We start from the raw sequence: 21,233 nt of genomic DNA, 5'->3' as shown, positions 1-21,233 counted from the left end.
TTAATTTTTTGATTTTAATCTTCCATCTTTAATATGTATTTTAATTTATGATTTAAATAAAGTCGCGCCACTTTAGCCAATATGGCAACCGGTGGTCAGCACTTCTTATTGGCCTAAAAAAACGTATGCGCATGGACCTACCTGTATATTTCGACCATGGTCGTATGCAAATGCAAAAATAAGGTCGAATTCACATGAAAGCAACAACAAGCGCCTTCATATTTTTCTATCGCGACTAACATTTCTTGTCGGCGAATCGTTATTGCGGGACCTGCAATAACTCCCGCAATACGGGACCAAGAATAGCACCCCAGAGAGAAGGCCAGCAGTCCAATTCACAGGGCAAATTTTTTGCAATTTAGGGCTTTTTTTTGCCGCTGATAGCGCTTGTAAAAATTTTTTTTATATAGATTTTACATACAAAAGCTTCACAAGCGCTGTGAGTGGTGAAAAAAAGCCCTAAATTGTAATGCCCTGTGAATTGGACTGCGGAGATTTATAAAAAAAATGAAAATTCGAAGACACTTTTTTTCAAAAAAGTTGATATACCTAAGGTACTTTGTCTACAAAACTCCCGTGATCGTTTCATCAAATTGATGAATGTGAGGAAATAAGTGTAAAAATTTCCTCTCGTCGTTGATTTCGGAAGAATTTCTCTGCGGTAAAATTTTTTTTTCACGCGTTTCTCCGCGTATTGTTACCGCGGAAAAATATCTCCGAACGTTTCTCCACCCAAGTCGATTCGGAGAAAATTTCTCCGCGTAAAAGACACGCGGAGATAATTTCTTCGCGGTACAATTTTTTTTTTCACACGTTTCTCCACGTATTTTTATTGCGGAGAAATATTTCCGAACGTTTCTTCACCTAAGTCGATTCGGAGAAAATTTGTAAAAAATTTTGATACCTTTCTCCCCTTATTTCTCCGCATGGGTCAATTTGGGAGAAATTCGGAGAAATTTAGGAGATATCGCGGAGAAATATTTTCACCAAGGCCATCAGCAAAAAAAAAAAGCCCTAATGAGAACAATTTTGCCCCGTGAATACGGGTGCTGAACCTGTCAAAACCCTCCTTGCCCACATATCATGTCTATTATCTCATTTTTTTATTGTAATTTTCGAGATTATTCAAATAAAATACACACCATCATTTTTCGTTAGTTGATTTATTAATAAATATCAATAAATTCTTGAGATTACATATTATGTTGAATGTTGACATATTGTTTTTGAGCGCCAAATATGTGTACAATGGCGGATAGCCAAAATGGCGTCAGTAAAATAGTTTAAAAAGTGAAATGTAGAGGCGCTCTTAATGTATGATAATTAGAGTGGGTATAAGCAGAGTGACGCCAACAGCGGGTTCAGGTCCGCCATATCAGGTGCTTTCTTTTGTGTATTTATTTTTTATCGTGTTTATTTTCGCGCATGCGCAATTGAATGCGCAGTCAGCAGAAAGTCAGTTTGCAACAGCGTAGGACATGAGGGGCTGGATCAGTCATGTTTCAATTCTTATTTTTTAAGAATTATTTGCTTGACGCCACTGTTCTTTCATCAAGTTTGCATAACAGGCGCATGTGCATGATCATGCGCATTAAAGTAAAAAAAAATAAATACACAAAAGAAAGCACCTATCGTGCTTTTTGTATAAGGTGCGTTCTTTCGTCAATTTTTTGTTGGCGCATCATGACCACGCATTTGCGCAGAAGTCGAGGAATCAAGTAAAAGTTTCAAAGTATGTATGTGTGCGTTACTCACACTTGAAAACAGGTGCTTTCTTTTGGGTGTTTATTTTTTTTCCTATTTATTTTTGCGCATGCGTAGTTAAATGCGCTGTCAGCAAAAAGTCAGTTTGCAACAGCGTAGTAAATAGGTGCTTTCTTTTGTGTATTTATTTTTTTTCACTTTAATGCGCATGATCATGCACATGCGCCTGTCATGCAAACTTGTTGAGAGAACAGTGGCGTCGAACAAACAATTTTTCAAAAATAAGAATTAAAACATGGCTGATCCAGCCCCTCATGTCTTACGCTGTTGCAAACTGACTTTTTGCTGACTGCACATTCAATTGCGCATGCGCAAAAATAAACAGGAAAAAAAATAAATACACAAAAGAAAGCACCTCATGAGGGGCTGGATCAACTATGTTTTAATTCTTATTTTTTAAAAATTGTTTGTTCGACGCCACTGTTCTCTCCTCATGTTTGCATAATATGCGCATGTGTATGATCATGCGCATTAAAGTGAAAAAAATAAACACCCAAAAGAAAGCACCTACTAATTAAAAACTTACGTGCTTTTTCAGCTTTTGCGCAAATGCGCGGTCATGATGCGCCAACAAAAAATTGACGAAAGAACGCACCTATAGAGTTGGTATAGGCACAGTGACGTCACTCTGCTTATACCCACTCTTATTATCATGAGATGTATCATACTGTATGATACAGTGTATGATACACCGGTATCATACCTACCCAACACTGCTTGCGAGTTGCGCTTGCGAGTCTTCTTGGTGGAAACAAACCTGCAATCGCCATATTGAATTGCACTGTCATTCGCACCGTTTAGTTAAATAAACTGAATTAAAAAAGGATTGGAAAGCAATTAAGTTTCGTTAATTTATTACAGTGGTGCGAGGTGTCCATAAATTGAAAACCATTTGTTTGGAGGAAGTTCGTGGTCACTGTCAAGAAATTGTCCAGTATAAATTATAAACTCACAAAAACAAAATTAAATCAACTATGGCAAGTGGTGCGTTATTCAGCAATAATGTCGTACGTGGGGCAAGCAAGAATTTAGTCGAATTTAAGGCTGGAAAAATGAATATGAAAGGAAAAATGGTGTATCCTGATACAAGAAAAGGTCTACTTTATGTATATCAATCAGAAGATTCACTAATGCATTTTTGTTGGAAAGATCGTACCTCAGGAATTATTGAAGATGTAAAGACTTTTTATTTCCAATTATTTGTTGAACCAAAAATTTTTAGATGTTCGCAACAAAACATTAATTTTTTTTGTCAATTTATAGGATCTCATTATTTTTCCCGATGACTGTGAGTTCAAATTAGTTTCCCAATGTAAAACTGGCCGTGTTTATCTCCTTCGTTTTAAATTATCAAGCAAAAAATTTTTCTTCTGGCTTCAGGTAGTTATAATTTTTCTGTGAAATTTTATTTTTTGTCACCCGCGTTCAAGTTGTCAAAATTTTTTTTTACTTCTAGGATGTTAAAACTGACAAAGATGAAGAAAACTGCAAAAAAATCAACGAAGTTCTAAATCATCCTCCTACACCTGGTTCTCAAAGATCCGGTGCTCAAAATCCCGAAGGTGATCTTCAAAATCTTTTGAACAATATGTCGCAACAACAACTAATGCAACTCTTTGGTGGAGTTGGTCAAATGGGATTGGGAAATCTTTTAGGAACTATGAGAGAAAGACCTAATACAAGAGCTAGTACAACTTCATCGAGCTCAACAAGACCACCAACTGCCCAAACTCCAGCTCTTGAAACCGATTCAGACTTACCAAGACCATCAGTAGGAGGAACACCTAAAAATTCAACGTCAATACCACCTACTAACATCGCACCTCTCGATAACAATGCCGGTCGTCCAAATAGTGATCCAAATCTTTTTGATCTTCAAAGGCATCTTTGGAATATTGCCACACCTGCCGGCCTTGACTCAGCAGCTGTTCAGGTAAAGCGACATTTACTATTTAAACTTCAGAAAAAAATACCTATAACCATTACATTCATTAACCCTGGCTTTTACTCGACAAGAAAATTAATTTGACAGTTCGTGGTTCCCTTGTTCTTTATCTTTGAGAAAAGCATGGTATCTAGAATAAGTATATCTATTTTTAAAAAAGCTCTTCGTAAAATGTCATTTTTCTTTTCGCTTTTCACGACATTTTTGCTAGCTTTATCTTTTTTTATATTTATTTACTTATTATCATATACATAAAATGTTTCATATATATTATATATATTTTATGATTATATAATATATAATCTTGGCAAATCAAATCGTAATTTTTCTTCTTTTATGAGCATTTCGAGGTCGGCATACCTCAGATAATCAGAAATAGAAAGTAAATAAACAATATCTGAATTTATAAAAAAAAAAAAAAACAAGATAACAATGATATTGCGTGCCAATCAAATCATATTTACGAAGTTATCATAAATAAGTAACCGTACGGTCTTATTGACAGCCTCGAGACAGCTGTACGGTTTGTTTTAAAACAGATATTTTTAAGTATTTTTAAACTGATTTTTACAAAAAAAAAATGAAGAAATAAAAGCATGATATTTGGGCTGATAACTTATTTATTCAATTTAAATTCAAATTGGTTATCTGATGTAGTATACTTAGTGTTTAGTTGGGGTAATAATCAGGGTGAACGTGTTTTATGTCGTTCACGGTCTGCTATAGAAAAGCTTATTGTCCGACAGAGAAACGTAGCAACTGAGCTGACAAATACTATGTCATCAGCTATCTCGGCAACGGATAACTTGGAATCGACAATGACCACGTACTTGCCACCCGGAGACACCTTGTCTACCACGCTATCATCCCCACAGTTCTCCCAGGCACTATCAATGTTCTGGTCTGCTTTGCAGTCGGGCCAAGCTGGTCCAGTTGTACGTCAATTTGGTTTGGGATCTGATGCAATCAGTGCTGCTGCAACTGGCAATCTTGAGGAATTTGTAACTGCACTGGAGAGTGAGATCCAGGTTTCAAGTAATGTAGCTGATCAATCTAATGATGATGACAAAAGTAAGACCGGAAAAACGGGCAGCCAAGACAATTCAGCTGCTGGCAAAAAAAATGATGAAGATGATGAAATGGCACTCGATTAAAGTGCGTCATTGAGTATCTATTGTTTCCGTATATATTTTTTTTTTCTTGATTTTAGTTACGTAAGCAATAGTTTTTTCTTTGTCCTGAATTGATGGAATAATATTTTTCACGGTGTGTAACAAGATAAGTGCCCAATCTTTCATTGAATAAACAAAAAATAATATAATAAATGATTCGAATTTTTATTTACATTTCTCAATATAAAATTGTTTTTTTTTTTTTTTTTAATTTTGTTGAAATTTTTTATCATAAAATGAAAAAAAAAAAAAAATTTATGTTTCCATAAAATTAATTTTCTCTAAAAAAAACCTCAATAGAGATGGGCATAACTTGAAGAGCCATTCATGCCCTGATTTAGTAACACCACGACTACAAATGTAGTCAAAACGGCTGTGACTACGAGTGACTACAAGCAGTTGATGACTACCAATAACTACAGTTGAAAGACTTGTGACTATACATATGACTACATTTCTAATACACTTCAGCTCAATCGAAAGAATTTGATGGAAATAATAATAATTACCCGTAACGAATTAATAAATAATTGCTGTTATTGAAAAAATATTTAAAAATGTACATGGTTATACGCCCACCAAAAATACGACTGGCGACAACCGACTACGATCTACTACGCATGACTACTTAAATTGACTTCGAAAATCGTAGTCAATAATTTTCTGTGACTACGTTGACCACCCTTGATTACACCATGACTACAACTTGACTACGAGCTGAATGACGAGCCATGACTACGTTTACGAATAGCCCCTCGGCATAACTTGAATTTTCGAAAAATCGGTAGAACTACACATCTAATCATGCCACTAAAAATTTTCCCGTGCCTGCTTGCATCTAAATTTCATCATAGTTTGTATTTCGGTTCATGAATAAAAAAGTTACGCCATTATTTATTAAGGTTTTCATTAAAAAAATCGATATCCCGGCAAACCGGTAGAACTATACAAATTGTCCCGTGCCTGGCTGCACCCGAACTAAATCGTAGAATCTTTTGGTTTCGATAAAGATTCTACGAAAGTTATGTGATTTTCACTCATTTTAGAGTAAAAAACAAAGTAAAAAAAAAAAACATTCAATATAAATAAACAATATAAGGAATAAGGATAACAAAATTTTACCATCTTTATTGGCATTGGTATAGATTAAATTTAATATATACCTATAGTAATTTCAAAACGACCTATCAATAGTCAATCGAGTTATGTTTAAAAAGATACAATTTTGAGTGTGAATCTTCGCATTTTTTTTTTTGTTTTAAATCAATTAACTGATGATTATAGAAAAAAACTTGTTTAAATAAAAATTTGTATTTTATGACTCTCTAAAAGATTCTATCTTTTTTTTTATATTTATTTATTTAATAATAAATGAATCATTGCAAGCATACACCTATTACAAATAAACTTTCAAATTACAAAAATGTACATGAAATTTTTCAAGGATATTCATATTAATTGAATTATATATAATCAAATAATTTATAATCTAAAAAATGACGTGAATTCAATTTAAAAATGATTAAATACCAAGAATTCATCGATATCTTTTAATTTTGTTTATTGAAAGAAAAATTTTTAATTTTTATTTTTGTTTGCTTCATCAAATTTTATCCTTCGTCAATTTTTGCTATATAAAATGGAATCACATTTCGCTGTATTCAAAGAGTTGGTCACTCGATTCAAATGATTTTTTATGAAAAATTGGATACTATATTAGAAGTTTTTTTTTTTTTTTTTTCGACCGAGAATCTGAGATTCGAATTTGTATTTGTAATTCGTCTCAAATCGAAGAAAAAAAAATTTTCTCAAAATAAAGCATTGTTTCTCAAATCGATTGTTTTTTGTTTCAAATTGAAGAATGAAATTCGCACGAAAAAATTTTCTTTTCTCTAGCAAACTTGTTTTCTCAGTGTGACCTTGAGTTAAACATGTGAGATTCATTGAAACTGTGTGTTTCCACGCCAGCTAAATGCACTTGTTTAAAGCTGATCGATCATTGACTGAAATCGAATTTTGTAAAATTAATTTTCAATATCATCAAACTTTCGAAAAATGTGACATTAAAAAATTAATAAAAATATGATTTTCTAATGATCCTATTATATTTATGAATTATCTACTGTCGTTTTTAACACAGGTGCATTTAATTTTTTCGTAGAAATAGCGGGAAAAATATCGGCGAATCACGTAACATTGTTTTCGACGCACAAATTTTTTATTGGCCGTCAGCAAATCGATACTTGTGTCACCAATGTTTTTTCTTAATACACGATAGTATGTTTACTTTTGGAAATAATTTTTTGTGACACTACTAGGATTTGATATACTAAAATTACAGCCTTAATTCTCGGAGTTTTTATTAAGCAATTAAAGAAAAGATTTATTTTTCAAGGCGTATATTTAAATTTAAATTCATTGTTAAGAAATAATTAAATACTAAAATATTATTAATTTATTTATATATACGTGAATTGTCATATTTTGAAACTCGAAATAAATTATAACTCTTCTAATAGTATTATCTTTTTTTACAATTTTAGTATTTATATAAGGAAATTCATTAAGATTTTTTCAAGAAAACAAATCTCACCAGTCTGACGAATTTTTACGCGAATGGATTCTACGTATTCACGCATGCGTACTGTACCATTCATTCAAGATGATAAGTTGAAGGTAGGGGAAAAGACAAAGTCAATTGCGACTTGTGAGAGTGGTCACCAATGTACATACATTATATATACACCGATGTCCCAACTATTATTCACCAATATTATATAGTTTGCGAAAGTCTGGAAACTGTATACAGTAATTAACATTTGGATACTACCTAAAAAGTGTTGTGTTTTTATTTTTTAAAAGATGTTTCGAAAAAATATTTGAATATTCACTGGAACGTCACACAGTGCTGTCCTTGAAAATATACCTGGTAAATTTATTGAAGTTTTTATATAGATGTTTTTTTTTTTTTTTTATATAGAATGTTTTAATTTTTTTGTTGACACAGCTTTGCAAATGCATAATTTTTAGTATTATACCTAATCAAATTTTTTTTTTTTGGTATTTTTTTTGACGTTTATTCTGACTGAACATGGTTCAGTATGGGAACAAAAAAAAAAATAATATGCAACAAGAGCAAGAGCGAATGAGTGAGCGTCAAAAAGTGGAGAAAGGAAGCATGGGTTTGTAATTGTGTAAGTGTGAAATACGTGTTTGATTAGCAAATGTCTGTTTATAAAGAATGGCAACCTTGACACTCGATTTTTTAAAATTCAATATTGAAGAAAGTAAAGTTTTCAGCTGATTATTTTCAAAAATAATTTTTAATACCGGAATCTTAGTATAAATGACGTATTCTATAATTTTATATTCTTTAATTTTTTTTCTTAACTATTTAAAAAGTTTTTTTACCCACGACAACTATGTATATTGACCATTCGTTATAAACCAAAACTAATAATGATTAGGTGCAATTTGGATTGAGCAAAAGGATTATTGGCAGTGTTGCCGCAGGAGGTACAGTTGTACTTTTCGAGGTACGTTTTTGAAACGCCAGTACAAAAGTACGCCTTTTTTTTTGGAAGTACGTTTTCGTTTTTTCTTAAAAATTTCTTGAGCTAATCAAATTGTATAGTATGCGCACGCGCGCGCTCAATGTAACCGGAGGTAAACCCTGTAAAATGTATATAAACAGTGTATAAGAGTCTTAATTAATGTTTTTTGCTATTTTTGTTTATTTTTAGCACAAGAAATATAATGACTTATTCTTTCAAAAATAATACGATACTCAAGTATTACCATTGTTATTGTAGACTTTAAAAAAAATATTAAAAATTTTTCTAATAACGTTAAAAAAAAAAATGAATGATGTTTTTATTGTTTTTGCTTCAATAAAATTTCCTATAGACTAGCTCTTATCGGCCATTTTTTTAAAAAAGTACATTTTTTTGCCAGGAGGTACGTTTTTCTATTTTTTGAGGTACATTCACAAATTTGTCTGCGGCAACACTGATTATTGGTCTACAGATGTACTCTGGAACAACGAATTGTAAATTTCATTATTCTTGGATATTTGTTGAATTGCGCTGTTATTTACACCTCAAATTTTCGAAATAAACATTTACTGTTGACTTTATTTTAGGGCGTTATGTAAAAATAAGCGTTCACGGTCGTACTTATATTCAAATTGACTCTATCTTTCAAGTGTAAATGTTAATTATATTTCCCTCTGCTCAATTTTGTGGAATACAGATTCGGTAACTGAGTATAGAATAGTAAATATTCAGTAAATTGATTTCAGATTATTTGACATTTCCGATGTCGAGTTAATTAATATCAAATTTGACAACTTTATTACACAAGCATAGGCGTCGTTTGTATCTATAAAACCCTTTACTCAATATCACTGAATTTCCTATATAGATTTGTGCTCTTTCGAATTACAAATTAGAATACTAAAATTTATCAATTTCGTCCGTTTTGTTTAGAAGATGTTGGCTTGCAAATGACTCAATGTTAGGCTCAAAATTTCGTCGTTTTCCTACTGGCAATTTCGATCTAGCAATATGTTATATGTTTTGTCTCTCGCACACACGCACGCATACACTCACACACATACACATCATCGCACTCAAAACAATCCAAAGTACAGTATGTATGTATATTAATGTTTTAGCATAGTTTTGAAAAGATTTAAGGTATATAACTTTCCAAAATGAAAACTAACGGGAGGCTTATGAAATTAATAATTTAGATAAATGAAATAATATTGCATCTTTTTGTCAATTCAGTTTTTATGTTATAAGACTTTTTTTTTTTTAAATAATTATTCAAAGTTGACATAATTTAGAGAGGTTAAACATAGGCTCTTATGGGAGGAGGTGTTAGAAAATATCTACGAACTTAACAAAACAATACTTGTTTTAACGACACCTTTCCCAAAAACTGATAGATAATAAAAGAAAAAATAAGAAATTTTTTGATATCAGGATGAAATGGGCTTATAAGACTAAATCTCACGTAATTAATAAAAATATAAGCTAAAAACACGATTTTTAGCAATTTTATGAGAACGAGTAGTGAGGCTCTGGCAACAGCGCATTGGAGCGGGAAAATTTAAACAGCAAATTTAGCATCTATGTTTAGCTTTTACACAGCTGACATACAATATACACACATACATTCATGAAATAGATATTAAGATGGCGTCAAGATCAGTGTTGCTAACTGACAAAAAAAGCACTATTGCCGGGGTCATTACGAGAAAATAAAAACTAATTGAAATTGTTTAAATTACAAGAATATGATTTATTATGCAATAACATAGACGAAATGATAAGATTCTCCAGTAAAAAGTATTATTAATAAGCCACAAACCACCGAGAAAGATTCATTTTTTTAGTTATTTGGGGTTGGTAACGCAAAAACTATCCATGTAAAAGCATAGGCAGTATATTTAGGACACGCCCCCAAAAATTTTGGAAAGTTATACCTTAAGGAGGTTATTTACCGGATCATTGGAGAGCTGCTCAGTTGAAAAGTAATAACGCTGTAGAACGAGTGGGAGGCGTTTTATCTAGAGCATTTTTTCGGCTCTTTAAGATGGCGCTATTGAGTAATTTAAATTTTGTGTATATTTGACCCAATAAGACTAGAAATACAGGAGGACTTACTCCCTATCTCGCCTGTATATAAAAACCGTATCGCTATATGGTCGCCGCAAAATTGAGGGGCGCTAGTAGTACCACGGTAACGTGCGCGACTTGTATCGCTTTTTTTTTACAATGCGCACAATACAAACATACTCTAACAAACATCATGTGTATAATGCTCTATTAGTGTTTGTCAGAGTATGTTTGTATTGTGCGCATTAAAAGCGATCATCTTACCGTGTTACTAGCGCCCCTCAATTATGCGGCGACCGTATAGCGATACGGTTTTTTGAGGCAAGTTCGTCCTCCTGTATTTCTAGTCTTCTTGATTTGACCTATGGGCGGGGTTTGGTCACTCACGCACACATTTATTGTGTAAAAGCTTATCTGTGAGGCAATATGGCGCATTCCAGACCGTTTTACTATTGGGAAACGCACAATTCACCACGACGTCTGGTGGTAATAATATGCTAAATTAATAAACTAATAATATTTTTACAAATTGTTTAAAAGGTCTGGTACAAAATTTTCCGCAAAATTGATTAAAAAAAATAAAAAACAAGACTTTACGTTTCTGGGTGCAACAGTAATTCCAGGAGAAATAGAGATCTGAGTTTCTATGCATTTTTGAGGTTAGACAAACAACAACCTGTCAAAGTAAAATCACATTTTGATAATATATCAAGTGGCAAACACATGATACTGCATGATACTCATCACTTGAATCAATTTTTACACCAACACTTGTAATATGTTCCGCATATATAATACGATTTTCTTCAAGGGAATTTCGTGAGGAATTCGTTTTTCGTGCCCATGAAAGTATATACTCAATAGTTAATAACATTTTTTTAATAAACAATAAAATTCAATGTTAATGGGATATACTCGGGTGTGTGTATTTAGTTTCTTTTTTTGCCGACTGCTTACAGCGATTGGCCACGCCCACAGTGCGTTTCCCAATAGTATGCTATCCTCAACAAACTATACCATAAAAAATTTTTTCATGTAGTTTCAATGGTCTGGAAATAGTTCACTGTGCGCCACCAGATGCCATGGTGAATAGATCAGATCCCTATACATATGTACATATATATTTATATTTTTTGTGTGTACTTGTATTTAAATGGACCTGTTTTGCCGCCATCTTGAAGATCCGAAAAAATGCTCTAAAGGGAACGCGCCTTTGATAATTGCTGAATCACGTGGTAAAATTTACTAGTATTTATCCCTACTTTTTCCTGATATACGTCACGAGTTTTTAGTATATCTTGTGGCATAAGGGCTCAAACTCACGACACGCAAAAAGTTTGCGTTTTTACATGGCTGCCGTAATTCTAAATGGAAAATCCTATGTATTTAGGAAATTCGACGGCCATGTTTACCCGCTCGACAATGTTTAGCGGGTAAACATGGCCGTCGAATTGGAAATACATAGGATTTTCGATTTAGAATTACGGCAGCCATGTAAAAACGCAAACTTTTTGGGCTCAAACTCACGACAAGCAACATTTCGCTTGTAAACATGGCCGTTGTTCCTACGGACCTACTGGGCATGCGCGAATCCGTGATTTCAGTATGAGCTGTGCTATTGTCACGGTTCAAAAAATAAATAAATATAACCTTATTAAAATCTCAATATTGATGTTTTGATTAAATTTTGGAGTATTTTTGAAATTCTTTTTTAATTGAACACTTTTGCTCAAGTTTTTGTTTATATATTTTTTTGTGTATTGTGGTGTCATGCCCAAATGTTTTTATAATTATTTGGTTTTTATTTTTGTAGCACTACTGACAGCTGACTATTTACACTGCATATAAACACAGTGCCTCGGTGATTTAAATCACAAGTTCGACAGTGTCGAACTTGTGACTTATCTCACGGATTTGCGCATGCTCAGATCGCTCAGAATTATGTCGGCCATGTTTACAAGCGAAATGTTGCTTGTCGTGAGTTTGAGCCAAGGTCCCTAGAATGATTCCCAATATACAGGTCATCCGAAGTAAAATCGTCGATATCCCTAATATGGCGGAGCCGCGCAAATTCAAACTGCTACGGCGTCAAGTCATATGAATTGCAGTCACAAAATAAATGATTAAAATTTTTTTTTGCATCTGTAATCATCATTAATGATCAATATATTAATATGAAATAAAATAATAATAAGAATATTAATGTTTATAAAATATTATTGAATAAAATAACCTGAACGAATTTTTTTTTTTTTTTCTTTTAAATAAAATATAATTATGATAGTATATTAATTTAACTTTGTCTATTTGAATATAGGAGTACTAATATTATCACAAACATTGCATTTATAATTAAATATCAAGTATCTATAATTAACAAATTAAATTCAATTCAACGTCAGACAATGTCAATCATAAACATTGATAAACATGTGTGAATGTGTGTGACTATCCACGCATACATACGTACCTATCTTGTGTACATATACGCATGCACACAACTACTGATCCCCAATATGGCGTCCCAAATTCTAGCTTCGGATGACCTGTCTAAATCCAGTAACTCATCTAGGGACCTTGGTTTGAGCCCTTTGCGTGTTGCGAGTTTGAGCCCTAATTTAGTAAACCTAAAATGTACCGACTGCTGATTGTAATGTTTACACCAATATTTATAGAAAAATATGTACTTTTTCTAGATTCCGGAATAATATTTTTTAAAAATTTATTTCAAACACTTTAATTTGATAGTTTTTAATTAACTAAAAATATAAACAATAAATAAAAAAACAAAAAATCATATATGTACAGTTCAACATGAAAATAATAATATTATTGTTTTAAAATAACAAAGTAAACCCTAAACAACAAAGAAATTTTTTTTTTTTCACATTGACATGCTCATAACTTGAAAACTAAAAGCAAAATAAAAAAAAGTCATTTTTGCTAATTTGTTTAAAATCAAATTTGCAACAATAAAGGGCAATATCCAAATTCAGCCCCGTGGCACTCCCACGGTGAGGGACGTGACTTATCGTCCATTCTGGCTTCTATGACCATCCGGAGTCATTTTTATTTTTTGACTTGTTTCGTCTAGTTTGGCCAAGTTCAAAATAATGAACTTAGAAAAAAAAATAAATTTTACAAAAAAAAACCAAGTGTTTTTTTTTATATTTACATTTTTTTACTTAGCTGTAATTGTAGCGAAACAATCAATATCTACATTATTTCACTAGCAAAATTTTTTACTTAGCTAGATGTTTTACTAAGCTGTAATTGTAACAAAACAATCAATATCTACATTATTTCACTAGCAAAATTTTTTACTTAGCTACATTGTTTACTTAGCTACATTTTTTACTTAGCTAGATTTTTTACTTAGCTAGATTTTGAACTTAGCTGTAATTGTAACAAAACAATCAATATCTACATTATTTTACCAGCAATATTTTTTTCTTAGCTAGATATTTTACTTAGCCAGATTTTGTACTTAGCTGTAATTTTAGCTCAACAATCAAAATCTACATTATTTTACTTAGCTTCATCTTTTCTTTAGCTAGATTTTTTACTTAGCTACATTTTTTCTTTAGCAACATCTTTTCCTTAGCTAGATTTTTTACTTAGCTAGATTTTGTACTTAGCTGTAATTGTAGCCGAAAAATCAAAATCTACATTATTCTACTTAGCTACACATCTTTTTTTTACTTAGCTAGATTTTTTACTTAGCTGTAATTGTAGCCAAACAATCAATATCTACATTATTTTACCAGTAAAGTATTTACTTAGCTAGATTTTCTACTTGGCTGGATTTATTACTTAGCTGCAATTGTAGCAAGAAAAAAACTTAGAAAAAAAATATTGAAAAAAAACTTTTTACGAGAAAAAAACTAAGTCCCGTATTTTGAAACTTGGCAAAACCAGCCAAACAAGATGAAGGCAATGGGAAATACGGATAGTAGAAAGGCTAATAACCCACAATAAGCCGCCACGGGGAGCACCATGGGGTGCCACGGGGCTGAATTTGGGTACAGCCCAATAAAGCTCGCTTAACCCCATATTTATCTTTAACAGGATGAGCTGTAGAAAAGTTTGAAATTACATTACAATATAATGATTAGTTCCGTCAGTCGTCCAGCTTGTCCATCATCCGAATTATATTTTTCAATTTTTACCAATAAACTTTGGTAAAAAAATTTTACACATGGGGCCAGTCACAGAATTACTGCTATAATTGACTGGAGGACTTCGGTACTTTTTACCAAACAATAATTTTTATTGTGCGTCAATCAAAATTCATTAAATTATTAATAAAAATTATTAGAATTACAACAATTTTTATTGTAATTAAAAATAAAATTTATCAATCCTCAACAATAAAAAAAAACTATTTGTTTATTATTTGATATAATTAATAATAATAATAGTTTTATAACAATAATAATTATTATTAATGATCAAAGCCAGGATGAATTCTGGTCAGGATAGAATCAAGTTATCTCTATCACAATCTTAATAGGGATGGCCTGATCCAATCCGGATGATGATTGATAAAACTATTAAATTTATTCATTTTTCAAATCTTTCTTTCAAGTACTTTATCTTTTTACAGTGTAGCCAAGTCTCAGTTTGGTCTGTGTAGAATGGGTATAAGCACTGTGCTTATACCCTCTCTAGGTCTGTGACGTCGGGAGGGCCTCGCCAACGCTGCAATAATTTTTGCATAACTCCGTTAAGCCGCGGTGAAAATTTTAGAATTTTTGACGGACTTTGAGAGGTAGTCAAGGAGTGGAAATCTTGAAACTTACTTTTTTTTTTTACGTTTAAAATTTTCTAAATGAAAAAGAAAGAAAACGGACATGTTTTAAATGGTACGCGGAAAGAATTTTCCTCTCAATTTTATGTGACAAAACCTTTACATTTATACTGGCTTGCTCAATTCCGAGAGCTTCATCAAAATTCGAGGTATTACTCATATTACCTTCCTTGTAGACCTCCATGGTGATATGGCAGCAAAGTAATTGGTTGATAATACTTATTAAAGCGGTTGATTATACTTATTAAAGCGGTTTTGGAAAAAAAGCAGCGACATAAAAATTACGGTGCAGAACCTCCATGACACTGGGTCAAACCTCAAAAAATAACAAAAAAAAAGCACAGTTTTTTTTACAAAAAGGAGCGTCGAATATTCGAAATGGAGAAAGTAGCCCAGAACGCTCACTCTGTTGAAATATACATTTATTTTCACAAGGAAAAAGGTGTCCGTTTCCGGCCACTCTCCTCTTTTTAGACGCATATAAGCAAGTCTCAACTGTTGACAAAATTTTATACTTGGCCCTATCTGGTTCTTTCCAAATCCGAAATAAAATTTCGAGCCTACACGCATGTAATATTGATGGCATTTTCCACAATTTCAATTTTATATTTATATATAAATTATATGTATTTTGAACCGGGTGGGGTCAAGTCTAAAATTGATAAGTTACAACAGTTGAGACTTTGAGTATATTCTTGACTTTTCTGGTATCATACTTTTCTGTATTTAAAAAATAAAACAGCTGCAAAATTAGTATTCTCACAATCGTTGATGATTTCGAATATTTAACGCTCCTTTTTGTAAAAAAAACCTTTTTGTTTTTTTTTTTTTGCGTTTAAAAAAAATAATCGTAATAATAAAAATAATATAAAATAAATTTTGTGATGAGAAAAAATATTATTCTAAAAAGTAAAATTATAAATTTCATTATAATTATAAGAAATTCATACGACATTAAAGGTAATAATTCAATTTATTCATGGTAAATTCATTTATTGATCAAGTTTGGATCAGGCTGGCCTTATTCAGAATGAGTTAAAGTTTGCTTGATGCTATCTCGATTAAGTTATCCTTAGTCAAACACTTTGATCAAATCTTGATCAGGCTTCCTGTGTTAAGGCAACATTGATCAAGAATAGCTGGATTTAATTTTAGACAGAAAAAATTATATTAGTAAAAATAAAAAAACCGTATGAAATATTTTGCAACACTAAAGTTTATTGATTAGCTACATAAAAAAAAATGAAACTAGATAGTTTAGAAAACTTATATACCAGTAATTGATCATTATTTCTTGAAAATGTGGATGAATGCATTTCTATCAATGCTCAATACTATTATCCGTTTAAAATGAGTGCTGTTTAATTAACAGGTTTAATTGTGATGAATCTTGATAAAGTAAAAACTATGAGAAACGTACCCGCAACAAAGCAAGTAACAAAAATATACCAAGTTTCTTCATCAAAAATTTCGGTAAACGCGGGAACCTGATTGTAGAGGGTGTCAATTAACTGGATATTGTAGTCTTTGTTTTTTGTTTTTCCTCCCATTTTTTTTTTTTGGTCTTAATTACAAGTATAAGCTTATGTATGGTTCGTGATAAAATCTAAAACGAAGTAGATTTGTTTATCTCCTGTGTCTGCTGATTCTAATCTTGATCTTTTGTTTCTTGAGCTTTTTGATGATTCCAGTTTCTTCAACTTCAGCCACGGGAGCCAACGCTGATATATGCTTATTATATAGTTTAAGTATATCAACCGCATTCAAATTTGCACATTTGAATAGTACTTTTTCTCCATTTGCTGTAACATGAATAATTTTTTTTATTTTGTTTTTAATTTATTGTTTTTTTTTTGCTGTAATGGGATATGAAAAATTCTACTCACTCAAATCACAAGTAATTGTAGGCTCAGATCTATCACATACAATATCAGTTGTCAAAATACAGGATAGATTAGTTTTAGTTACCCTTGGAGCCGAGATATAATGAAGAAGATTTCTACATTTGAATAAAAAAAAATGACAAATTATTTTTGTGTTATAACAGAAAAATGGCACAGATCGAACAACAATTGCCAATTCCAATGCCGGACTTGAGCACTCTCAGAATAACAACAGCAGTGTCTGTGTTAGGCAAAGCATATGGATGTGGTCAATGCAGTGGTAAGTTATTCGAATATCTAAATGAATATATATCATAAAAACAAATAGAACACTGAACTATCAAAATCATGAAATATGAAAAATTGGCTACAACATGGGCATTAATTTACTAATAAAACGACTTTTTGAAATTACCCGTACAGTAAGTGTGATATCGTAACGTTACTTAGTGGTATTTTTATCACTGAATTCTTTTATTTTTGTAAAATAGTATTTAGATGATGGCTTCGGCGTCACAACAAATCAAAAGTGTGGAAATCGAACACCCTTAATTTTAGCGAATAAAGGTTGTTATTTACTATGACAATGATTTTATGATGCCGAAGTAGCTATGTGCACACAGTTAATAAAATTGATTTACTTTAAGATAATGTCTTTTCAAATTAAATGTACGTACCAAGACACTACGTTCTGGAACATCTGAAATACGTGTAATGGTAGGCACACGGCTCTATTTATATAATGTACAATTCTGACATGTTTTTAAAGGCGCTTGCGCAATTTATCGACCGGTTTTGTCTATTCTAAGAGAATTTCTATTATATTCTAATAAGAGAATATTCATTTATTCATTAGTATTAAATTATACAATTAATAAAAACTAACCTTGTCATCTTGACATTTTCGGCAAACGGATCAAACCGAACTGTCAATTTCGAAACTGGCTGCAATGACATGATCTTTATTTGCTTTGCAATTGCGGCAATCTCCCCAGCCGATCTTGATAAACGACCAGTAAATGAAATCGACATTATTTATCCAATGAAAAATCGTGTGAACAACAAGAAATTAATCATAAAAACATTGATATATCTATAAAAGTTGACTGTTTAGATAACTCTAAAATCTACACTGAAAATATGAATAAAAAAAAATATGTCTCAGGTTTACAGTAACCTGTGAACGAAAACTAAATTTGCATGTACATTAGGTCGAGGTCCTTGGATGTGTAGATCAGTGTAGATGTAACAGTGTTGCAGTATACACCGGTATCATACCCTAGTATCATACATCTCGGGGTAAGTTCCAAAACCTCAGTTGCCACCAAGAAGACTAGAGACCTCTCTAGTCTTCTTGGTTGCCACTGATGGCGCTTATAAAATTTTTTTTATATAGAATTTACATGGAGTTTAACAAGGAGGGTAATCTGTGACGTCACACTGTGTGTCATAGGGAGCTGTTGAAGCTCACGGAATGAAGCAAGTCAGTACCATTCTGTGAGCTTCAGTCAGCGTTGCCAACTCTAAAAACAGCAATATGGTATGAAGGAGGGGAAAATATGGTAAAATGGATACCATTATGGTAAAAAATGAAATTTTAAATTTTTTATTGAAATAAATTAAATGAAACCATGCAATTAATTTTTTTTTTTTATTATTTATTTATTTATTCATATTTACTTATTTTTATTAATATAATTATTTATTAATAATGACATTTTTCATATTAATTTTTTTTAATTTTTATCAAATGAATTTTAGTACTCTTTAATGTAAAATATATTTTTAATTAAAAAACAATGGGTGCATTCCTTTAATAAAAAATTTTTTTTCGTTTTGCAATTTCGCCCTGTAATACCGGCCAAAATTTTATAGGAAAAAGCTGTTTCGTGTAGTGGCAGTACTGGCACATGACATTATTTTTTTTGGCTTCCAATTATTAGATGGATAACTGTTCAATGTTTATATCAAACTGAAATAAATAGAAAATTGACTTGTTGTGATTGTTTGTTATTGTCACATAGCTCATACCACACATTATCGTAAACTGTAAAGGCTGGAATATTGCATAGAGAAATTTATCACTTTTGTCGTTTTTTCTGTTTCTAGTTTTTAGTCGGTATTACAGGGCGAAATTGCAAAACGAAAAAAAATTTTTTATTAAAGGAATGCACCCAATATATATTGTTTAATTTTTTTTTTAATTAAAATATTTAGTTTGTATCAAACAAAACTCCCGATAACTCATCATCATCATCATTAATATAATTTTCTTTTTCTTTAACATTTGGTTTATAATATAAAGTACTTGTAGTCATACGTGAAAGCATTTCTTTGGATGGCTTAAATTTAATGCAATTTCAATTGGAAATAACATGTTGACTAGCTAATAATATTCCACGCATTGTTGGTACAGCTAATTTATTTCTTATTTTTGTTTTAGCCAAGTTAATTTTACTGAAAGTTCTCTCACTATCAGCATTACAACTAAATTATGGTATATGGTAAAGTCGTTATGGTATATGGTATGGAAGATCAAAATATGGTAAACATACCATAATTATGGTATGGTTGGCAACGCTGGCTTCAGTGAAATTCGAGAGATTACCCTCCTTATACACCTCCATGAGATTTTACATATAAAAGCTCTACAAGCGCCACCCGTGGATGAAAAAAGCATATATGTAATACTCCTATATCAAGGTCCCTAGAGGTGTGTTCGTTCACTTTTCACACCGAGCGTACGCACGGAGCGTTATGCAAGGAAGCGCTAGAGTCGTGCGGTCATTTAATGAATCTTTAGCAACTAAAATTTACCGACGCATTCGTTATTTTCAGTCATTCTGTTTATTTTGTTAATTTAATAATTTTTTCTAAGACGCAAGAACAAATTACCAATTATTGATGAATAAAGAGAACGAAAGAGCTAGAAAAAACAAATAACAATAAATAAATAGTAAATTTTAGTTACTAAAGTTTCTTCCGCGACTCTGCACTCCGCATACGCTCCGTGCGTACGCTCGATGTGAATAGTGAACGAACACACCTTAGATGAGTTACTGGATTTAGACAGGTCATCCATGGTAGAAATACTACAGGTATGGCAGTGCGCAGCCTGGTTTGGCCGCTGTGAATCGACCAATCAAAAGGTCGCCTTCTCGCCACAAAAATGGAAGACTTTATGCGCGCGTGATACAAATTTGTTAAGAAAATTTTCAAGTTTTTTTTAAATTTTTCAAAAGTTATCATATTTATTCAACTAGATTCGGTATACTTTATAATGATTCACATACATCAAAAATAAAAATTAATTATTCATATTAAATAAATAAATCCAAGTATAATAAATACAACACAACCTCTATTGTTTGTGGCATAAAAAAAACAACAATAATGAAAATATTATAATTTATTTGTTAAACTGTCTTGGTTTTTTTATTTTTCTGATTTTTTATAAACATGCTCCACATATATTTATTAGTATTTACAACAATATAAAAAATAGTTGTCAAAATAGTATGTTAGAGAGAGAGAGAGGCTCTTATAATAGAGATTGCGTGTTAGAAAGAAAAGCAAAACAGCTCGATGGCGCGTTGTTGATTGGTTGAAAAAATAAGGCTGCGCAGAACGCGACGAAAAAAGCATGGACTACTGCCATACCTGTAGTACTTCTACCATGAGGTCATCCGAAGCTAGAATTTGGGACGCCATATTGGGGATCAGTGGTTGCGTGCATGCGTATATGTACACAAGATAGGTATGATGAAACCGGCCAAAGAGAGGCGCGACAGCTTTCATGTAAACCATGTATAGTATTAGCTTAATTATATCTCTGTTCATGGTTTACATGAAATAGCTGTCGCGCCCCTCTTTGGCCGGTTTCATCATACGTATGTATGCGTGGATAGTCACACCACTTAATTGCTGGGTAGAATCGCCGCCATATTGATATACCGAACCGAACGGAGGTTTTGGAACGTACCCCGGGTGCTGCACCCGTATTCAGAGGATGTTCTCATTAGGGCTTTTTTTTTC

At 32.0% G+C, this 21,233-nt stretch overlaps 4 protein-coding genes across 6 annotated transcripts in view; 2 read left to right on the top strand and 2 right to left on the bottom strand.

The window, feature by feature from the left end:
• The first annotated feature begins 2,498 nt into the window (after positions 1 to 2,498).
• LOC122849071 (proteasomal ubiquitin receptor ADRM1 homolog) lies at positions 2,499 to 5,957 on the top strand. Of its 2 annotated transcripts, none has more exons than XM_044147625.1 (4): positions 2,499 to 2,939; positions 3,028 to 3,144; positions 3,221 to 3,697; positions 4,456 to 5,957. In XM_044147625.1, exons 1-4 carry the CDS (start codon positions 2,739 to 2,741, stop codon positions 4,861 to 4,863), a joined length of 1,203 nt encoding a protein of 400 aa, XP_044003560.1. In that variant the 5' UTR covers positions 2,499 to 2,738; the 3' UTR covers positions 4,864 to 5,957. The 2 variants fall into 2 exon arrangements, with proteins under 2 accessions (XP_044003560.1, XP_044003569.1); XM_044147634.1 differs by having other exon boundaries at positions 2,509 to 2,939; positions 4,624 to 5,957.
• Positions 5,958 to 7,137: 1,180 nt separating this feature from the next.
• LOC122848817 (protein argonaute-2) overlaps positions 7,138 to 21,233 on the top strand; it is a 22,827-nt gene continuing 8,731 nt past the window's right edge. The window contains exons 1-3 of one of the 2 annotated variants that reach the window (XM_044147176.1): positions 7,138 to 7,810; positions 7,982 to 8,075; positions 17,363 to 17,478. In XM_044147176.1, the coding sequence (XP_044003111.1) occupies positions 17,367 to 17,478 (112 nt within the window). In that variant the 5' untranslated portion in view covers positions 7,138 to 7,810; positions 7,982 to 8,075; positions 17,363 to 17,366. The remainder of the gene's footprint in view (positions 7,811 to 7,981; positions 8,076 to 17,362; positions 17,479 to 21,233) is intronic. The other variant, XM_044147165.1, reaches the window with a different exon arrangement.
• LOC122849257 lies at positions 16,514 to 16,865 on the bottom strand. The gene has a single exon (XM_044147929.1). The coding sequence runs from the start codon at positions 16,863 to 16,865 to the stop codon at positions 16,677 to 16,679; it is 189 nt and encodes a 62-aa protein (XP_044003864.1). The 3' UTR covers positions 16,514 to 16,676.
• LOC122849223 (39S ribosomal protein L53, mitochondrial) lies at positions 16,514 to 18,439 on the bottom strand. The gene is made up of 3 exons (XM_044147894.1): positions 18,085 to 18,439; positions 17,202 to 17,314; positions 16,514 to 17,117 (listed from the first exon to the last, which is right to left on the bottom strand). The coding sequence occupies exons 1-3, from the start codon at positions 18,228 to 18,230 to the stop codon at positions 16,942 to 16,944; spliced, it is 435 nt and encodes a 144-aa protein (XP_044003829.1). The 5' UTR covers positions 18,231 to 18,439; the 3' UTR covers positions 16,514 to 16,941.

The sequence above is a fragment of the Aphidius gifuensis genome, linkage group LG1, assembly GCF_014905175.1.
Source record: "Aphidius gifuensis isolate YNYX2018 linkage group LG1, ASM1490517v1, whole genome shotgun sequence".
Lineage (NCBI taxonomy): Eukaryota > Metazoa > Arthropoda > Insecta > Hymenoptera > Braconidae > Aphidius > Aphidius gifuensis.
This window is presented reverse-complemented; position numbering and strand designations above follow the sequence as displayed.

What these genes read in the sequence shown, in the direction of transcription:
- LOC122849223 (XM_044147894.1), bottom strand. Translation starts at nt 18,230, where the DNA reads ATGTCGATTTCATTTACTGGTCGTTTATCAAGATCGGCTGGGGAGATT. An exon ending in GAAAATGTCAAGATGACAAG is followed by an intron (nt 17,315 to 18,084) that starts GTTAGTTTTTAT and finishes ATTCAAATGTAG; the next exon opens with AAATCTTCTTCATTATATCT. An exon ending in TACAATTACTTGTGATTTGA is followed by an intron (nt 17,118 to 17,201) that starts GTGAGTAGAATT and finishes TTCATGTTACAG; the next exon opens with CAAATGGAGAAAAAGTACTA.
- LOC122849071 (XM_044147625.1), top strand. Translation starts at nt 2,739, where the DNA reads ATGGCAAGTGGTGCGTTATTCAGCAATAATGTCGTACGTGGGGCAAGC. An exon ending in AATTTTTCTTCTGGCTTCAG is followed by an intron (nt 3,145 to 3,220) that starts GTAGTTATAATT and finishes TTTTACTTCTAG; the next exon opens with GATGTTAAAACTGACAAAGA. An exon ending in TTGACTCAGCAGCTGTTCAG is followed by an intron (nt 3,698 to 4,455) that starts GTAAAGCGACAT and finishes ATTGTCCGACAG; the next exon opens with AGAAACGTAGCAACTGAGCT.
- LOC122849257 (XM_044147929.1), bottom strand. Translation starts at nt 16,865, where the DNA reads ATGGGAGGAAAAACAAAAAACAAAGACTACAATATCCAGTTAATTGAC.